General features: G+C 47.1%; 3 protein-coding genes across 3 annotated transcripts; all 3 read left to right on the top strand.

Moving 5' to 3' along the window:
- Nucleotides 1-503: 503 nt before the first annotated feature.
- Nucleotides 504-1,163, top strand: RBX1 (RING-box protein 1; the record flags this gene model as incomplete). Its single annotated transcript, XM_005853666.1, has 3 exons — nt 504-581; nt 780-863; nt 1,065-1,163. 3 exons carry the CDS (start codon nt 504-506, stop codon nt 1,161-1,163), a joined length of 261 nt encoding a protein of 86 aa, XP_005853728.1.
- Nucleotides 1,164-1,818: 655 nt separating this feature from the next.
- On the top strand, nt 1,819-2,599 carry NGA_0441800 (branched-chain amino acid). The gene is made up of 2 exons (XM_005853668.1): nt 1,819-1,916; nt 2,106-2,599. The coding sequence occupies exons 1-2, from the start codon at nt 1,845-1,847 to the stop codon at nt 2,286-2,288; spliced, it is 255 nt and encodes an 84-aa protein (XP_005853730.1). The 5' UTR covers nt 1,819-1,844; the 3' UTR covers nt 2,289-2,599.
- Nucleotides 2,600-3,724: 1,125 nt separating this feature from the next.
- NGA_0441700 (fungal zn binuclear cluster domain containing protein) lies at nt 3,725-6,160 on the top strand (the record flags this gene model as incomplete). The annotated part of the gene is made up of 2 exons (XM_005853667.1): nt 3,725-4,142; nt 4,396-6,160. Exons 1-2 carry the CDS (start codon nt 3,928-3,930, stop codon nt 6,158-6,160), a joined length of 1,980 nt encoding a protein of 659 aa, XP_005853729.1. The 5' UTR covers nt 3,725-3,927.
- Nucleotides 6,161-6,810: the final 650 nt, after the last annotated feature.

Consider the following 6,810-nt stretch of genomic DNA (forward strand, 5'->3'; position numbering starts at 1 on the left):
CGTTGCTAGTTATAGAGGATGAGCAAAGGGCAAATGCAAATCAGGGGCTAGATGCTTCTTGTTTCCCACGTCCATCTTCGCTTCTTGGATCCGAATCCTTCTCACCCCTCCTCATTGCCGCGCCTTTCCTATCTTCGAGCAGGAGGCGCCGAAGAGGGCAGTGGGCTAGGCGGTAGCACCAGCGGGTCCACCTCTGGGGCAGCAGGTAAGCGGTGGGATGGACGGCTATAGCAGGAAGTAGGGATTTGTGTGCAAAGGCGGCCTTCAGAGCGGGAGAAGCAGGGGGGAAGGTGAGGGTGGGAAAGGTGGGGGCGGGAAGGACAGGAACGGGAAAAGAGGACGAGGGAAGGAATGCCGATAAACCAGCCACATGATTCCAGAAACAGAACAATGGAACAGCTCATGTTATAAGCTAAGATTTCTCATGTTACGGTTTGTCTCCCTTCCATCCCCTTGTCTGGACAGCTCCTCGCTTCGAGATTAAGAAATGGAACGCTGTCACCATGTGGTCCTGGGATATCTGCGCCGACACCTGTGCCATTTGTAGAAACAATCTGAACGAGCCCTCCATCGAATACCAGGTCGGAAGATTCGTCTCCGAACTCAGGCCTGATCTCTCCCTTCCCCCTGCCTTCTCCTCTGCTCCTCGCGTTGCACGTCCTCGCCTCTTCATCTACCCTAATATACCGTTCCTGTCTTGATTTGAGGCGGATTCAGATGTCATGTCTCCTTTGGCGTCTATCTGATCTTCTACCTACCCTCTTGCCCTGCTCCTACAGGCCAACCCGTCTCCCAACAATGAAAATGGACTTTCCATCGCTTTCGGTTGCTGCTCCCACGTCTTCCATCTCGATTGCATCCAGGTACTCACCCTCTATTTGCACTTATTTCTGTCCTTTTTTTGCCATGAGCCTCGTCTTTGATCATTCCAAAATGCGAGATGATATATGTATGTGTGGATGTATGTGTGGTGAGGTCGATCAATACATATAGTAGTGGGATCTCACAATGCCACGTTTCCTTTCCCTTCGTCTTTTTCGACATTTTTTTTCCTTTTATTGCAGCGCTGGTTGAAAGCTCGCTCAGTCTGTCCGTTGTGCAATAAAGAGTGGGAATTTAGCAAGATTGAGCGCATTCCGGGATACAATGCCTTGGGTATATAATGGTCTCGAGTAGGTCCTCTCACATCCGGCACTCTCTGTGGTTTCTTGACTACCCCTTGGAGAGTGACCCTTGAATATACCTTGCTTGATGTGGGGAGGCTGGCGGGTAAATACTCATGAATTTGGGGGAGAACCAAACCAGGTTCTGAGCAAAGTCGATAAACGGTTTCTCAACCGTGTGAAATGGAATGGAATAGCTAAGGCATACCTGTGTAAGTCTATGAAAATGCGTAAAGTGATAACATACAAAGAAAAATAGAAAGAAAGGCAGCATATTTTCGAATGCGTGTCGATCAATATCGTTTCGCTTTGTTTGAGTAGGTGAGCCCCGTGACCCGATCTCTTGCTTGATGCCCGCCTGACTCATTCTCCCAGGGTGCCCTGATTGACAACAATTATTAAATTTGTGAATCCAATTGGACCATAAACATCTCCGATACCGAGGGAGGTGTGCTGGACAATTATGCAACATTCTATAGTTGATAAGTGAACTTTCCTCACATTTGATCCGAGAATTCAAAAATCGAATTTCAAACTTTGGACAGTCCTTCGGAGCCCACATGGCTATGACCCACCAGGCAAAGCGTTGCACCAGCTGTTTTCCCCAAATCATCTCCCCAGAACTTACCTACCTATCATTTTACCCCATAAAGAAAGGCTTTAGGCTTTATTCCCACGGAAATGTGTTACGAAGTTCCGTGCAAAGGGTGCGGTAATGCGACTTACTCCGGATGTGGCCGTCACGTCGATGCGGTATGTCCACAGCAAATAAAATGAGGATGCATATTTTACATTTGTTCAGACAAAATTTGAATATTCTTGTTGTGGCAAATCTTATACATAAGTGTTTGTCGTGCGTAGTTTGATTTTCCGCTTGCAAACGCGTCCGCCCTCGAGCTTTCGCGAACTGTCCTTCTTGAGCTCACTGCGCTTTCAAAACAGGTGAAAGCCCGAGTTTTACAAGCTGGACGACACTGGTGTACATGTGAGGCCAAGAATAACATGAAGGGGTCCACTTCTTCCTCCTTGTCCGCCAATACCTCATCAGTAAATTCTTCAAGCAATGGAAGTACGAGCACGAGCAACAGCTCGGACCCATCCACAAATAAGTGCGTGATTCACTGAGATCGCAAAGCTTAATGTAAATAGGCTTATAGGATTACAAATGTGAGAGGCTAAAAGAAAAACGATGGTGTCTAGTCCATAGGTGAAAATGGAAACACATTTTCCTTAAATAAAGCGATTTGGGTACACTTAAGTAGAATGAGAAGCGTTATATCAGTCGGGTTGGAGTGGCAAGAGAAGGCAAAGAATCAAAGTGTGTCTCGAACATGTAAACTTCAATATAAGCGCTTGCCATGGACAGGCTAAAATTAGCCTATTGTTGACAATATAGATTTGCAGAAGTGCACCTGTTTTTGACACCTTCCTCTTGACGTCTTTCCTCTTGTGAATAAGCGACCCGATAGAAAATATTGTCCCTGTGTCTAGCAGGGAAGTGAACAATTTTGAGGGCTTTAATGAAATCCCGCAAAAATAAAAGTGGTGAGCAAAGTCATGCCTCAAGAGAAATCATAGAAAATCGTATTGTATGGAGTAGCTTCCGTGAGGATATCATGAAACCGTATACATGCTGTCAAATACAATTTTTTGCATCTGGATACTCTTTGCTTTCCCAGGATTCCCGTAGCTTAAACACTGAAAATTAATAGGATAGGAGCTGCTCGGATGCACGATGATATATATATGATGATGTATATATATTGCAGGGATGGGCATGACTCTCTAATATTTCACGAGAGCATCTCTTCAAATAGAGGAAAAGAATTCAAACGACATGAAACAAATTGACCGATTAATGATTACGAATAATTTTGATACTTCGGATATAGAGGTCGCTCATTCTAAGCTCGACTCAGTCTATGTTGCTAGACCAGCGGTACTCAAGTTGAATATTCAGACCGTAGAAAGCCGATACAGGGAGTCTTACCGGCGAGTCGTGCAAGAGTTTGTGTGTATATAGAAAATGAAACGAGGGTACTGCAGGGTTGAAAGCGTATTTCGCAGAAGTATATCCGGCTAGCTTGGTGAAACTTACATGTGCAACATTGCCATTCTATGAGGTCTACTCCTAAACTCTAGATTTACTGAATTAAAGCAAGCATGTGACGAAAAAGCTAAAAGGATAGCCACCGGCCAGTCAAGCGACTAGAACCAAGCAAGATGACTCCTGAGTCCGGAGTGTGGACTCAGGAGCTGGGAATACGCGAATCAGACCCTGCGCCACAAGCACCCCATCTACCGAATATTTCATTTTCAATCATTTTATGCACCCCATTATCTTACTTACTCCGCCGGTTTTGTTCATGCATGGGATATATAAAGTTCTAGCTATGAGGCTGCTATTCCCGGGCTCACATATTGGGATTGCCGACGGCATCGCCTTTTGCACACCGTCGTATGAAGGCATGGTGTATCCTTCTCATTTCTTGCTTATGGGTGATGTGTGCGAGCTTGTAAAGTTCAATGGGCCTTGCTTACTCTTTAGGATCACTTTGCGTCAGGTGTGCAGACCTCCGAGTTGGTGGCTTTTCACGATAAAAACAATTACCGAGGGTGAAGCCATTTGTGCAATCTTTCTTCTGTAAGCCATCAGCACTACGACACTGAACAATAACATTGTGAGCGTTTCTGGCCTCATGCGGATTAGTTCAGAAATAAAGCGGGCAATGAAGCACACTAGCATTGAAAGGCTGTGGTAAGCATGGACAATTTGGAATACAGGAGAGTAGTTCGAGTGGCGCACTTGGGAGCCGACAACAAGAAACAAGAAGACGTTTGCGAAGTAAGCGTGGTGGTGAGACCGTTTCTATCATCGAATCTAACTGAACAACAACTGCTCCAAATCGTCAAAACTGTCGTATCCTCGATCAATTCGGGTTCCGAGCGACCAGCAACGGCGGAAGGTAGCTGTGGCAGGTAAGCTACATGCTGGAGAGAAGCCTCTGTCCGCATTGAGAGCGAACCATGCACGTATATTGCATGTCAGCTTCCACGTGACCTGTCTCACCTTATAAACGCTCAGACAGGCTACAATGGTTTTAGGGGAAGGGATGAGGATAGAAGTAGACTATGTTTTTGGCATTACTAATCGCAAGATTCAAGATTTTCCCGCACTATGACGCAGCAAATTAGGCTAGTTCATGCTTCTTGCTCAATATTCACCACACAGTGCAACCTCACCCTCAAGTACTGGCAATGAAGTGACGTTGTCGAACCCAACTCAGGTGCCATGGACGCGGCCTTTCTCGGCAGGGCCGGTCAAGATAAATAATGTTGGCAGCCATGTTCACGTAGACACGTTGCTAGTTATAGAGGATGAGCAAAGGGCAAATGCAAATCAGGGGCTAGATGCTACCGAAGACATCATCCATGCTGATCGACCCCGCAAGGAGAATACTTTGGAGAGTAATCGCCTTGGCCGTGACAGAGAGGTGTGCGTCCAAGAGAAGGAATTTCAGGATGACGAGCTGCTTTCATGTCAGAGGCTCGCAGGCTCGACATCAATGCTGAACATCGGTTCAATGGGGAAGCTACGTTCGCATGCGGGTACTACTCTGTCAAGAAGCAGCGCGGACGCGGGTGGCGAGGGGCTTCGTCGTGGGCGAAAAGGCGCGTCTTTGAGCACGCTCAAATCTTGCGAATTTTGCTCGCTTAAAAAAATGAAATGCGACGGAAACCTACCCTGCAAAGCTTGTCTTACGCGGAATCAAATTTGCGAGTACCGACAGCGGAAGAGTCGTCTCCCTCGAGGCAAGAGATCTTCCTCCCCTCCTAAGATTATCAAGCGGGCAGGTCCTCCCTATGTGCCGGCCGCGGTGGCTTCCAAGCCGGACGTTTCCCCTCCTACTATCGGCTTACTTCCTCAATCGACATATAGCAGAGGAGGATCGACAAGCGCGCTTGCCATAGGACTCAGGGAAAGACGCGAAGGTGGCTTGGCCGCGAGCGTGCAAGAATTTGCAAGCCGCGAGCAATTCGCAGACACAGATCCCAGGGCGTATTTCCGCAGGAGAGTACTCGACACTGAGGTCATGAATAGAGAGGATCATGCCGTGCTGACAAACGACAGTGCTCCTGGGGCCTCCCTCCCTTTGCGAGATGGAACGTCGGTGCCAAGAAGTGACGTCATCAGGACATGGCTTTCTGGTAAGGCAGCTATTCACCCATCGCCAAGAACACGGCAGCAGGCGAGAGGGCAAACAGAGAATGTCAGTGGGCATCGCGACGTAAACGAGGAGAGTATGGAACTATCTCGTCCACGCTACCAGGGTATGCATCACTCCCATCTATCACTTCCTGCGGAGGTCATAGACGTGGCGGATCGCGAGGTTGCTGCGTTGACAGAGATGACACCTACCCTGATGTGGAGCGTGAAGGATGAAAATCCATCTATCCTATCAGGCCACATGATCGGGGCTCCAGAGGAGGACAGCGGCGGTGGAAGGGCACGGCCTAGCCCGCAACGCACCATCGGTGTGGAGGACGGCCCCCCTACATCCCACCACACATTTTCTAGCATTGCAGCTTTCGAACCGGTAGATAGATCGGCAATGACTCCGAGGACTCGTCAGAAGGAGCATCAGCGCTCTACCAAGCACGAGCGGGAGGAATCAGTCGAAAGAGACGACATTTGGGAGGGTGAACAATACCAGGACCAGTCGAGACATTTGCAACAGTCGAACGATGATTCAGAGCGTTCGGATCACCAGAGAGGTGTACAATGGCAGTTTTCAAATCCTAGCTCAGCCGGCTCCACCTCCCCTTCCTCTTTCATTCTGTCATTCCCGACTACTGAAGATATGAATGAAAATGTGAACACATTTCGAGCTCGGGAATTGACCACAGACGCAAATGATAACGGCCTGCGAGTGAAAATCTCTTTTCTTGATCCTTGGAGAAGACTGGATTCCATGAATGCGTCAAATCAAGGCTGAGGTCGTGGTATCTCAAATGGAGTGCGGACGGTCGGATTTGTTGGAATTAGCGGAAGTCGGAGCTCTTACGGCAATGAAAAGAAAGTAAGGAGAGTAAGATGTTTTGCAATTCCGGCACACCATCTCGTTGTTTAACTCTTTGAAACGCGGAATATATCTACATATCAATTACACGTGTCAAAAGACGCTTGCAAACTGTATAGGAGGAAGATAGCCCGCTCTGTCTATTTCACCTTTTTGTTTGCCAAAAAGTCATCCCTTCGCATCGTAAAAAGCGATTTATAAACCAAACTAAAATAAGAACGGATACAGGAAGGTGCAAGACAAAATTAAATACGGCACTTTTGATACAATTCAGAATATCATTTTTGCAAGTCAAAGGACGCACGCGCCTTTTTCAATTATCGATTAACTCGGCCCCATCTAGATTCCTTTCGCTAACTAATTCCAGTACATGCAAAACCTTCAAGGACATTTGCATTTTGAGGCTCATCTGAAAGATTGAAATATGTGCTGCCTAGAATTAAAACAAACGGTACGGAACCTTATAGAGCTTTGTCACGAAAATTTAGGAATAACGTGAGCCAATGACCGCCGCTAGAAAAGCTATTGATTCATATTTGATGTAGAACTCAACGTTTGTGTCGGCT

This window comes from Nannochloropsis gaditana, assembly GCF_000240725.1.
Source record: "Nannochloropsis gaditana CCMP526 unplaced genomic scaffold scaffold787, whole genome shotgun sequence".
NCBI classification, from domain to species: domain Eukaryota; class Eustigmatophyceae; order Eustigmatales; family Monodopsidaceae; genus Microchloropsis; species Microchloropsis gaditana.

Bases quoted from the DNA above. Each gene is read 5' to 3' on its own strand.
- NGA_0441800 (XM_005853668.1), top strand. From the start codon at position 1,845: ATGTGTTACGAAGTTCCGTGCAAAGGGTGCGGTAATGCGACTTACTCC. The intron at 1,917-2,105 runs GTATGTCCACAG...CTTTCAAAACAG, and splicing joins GTGGCCGTCACGTCGATGCG to GTGAAAGCCCGAGTTTTACA.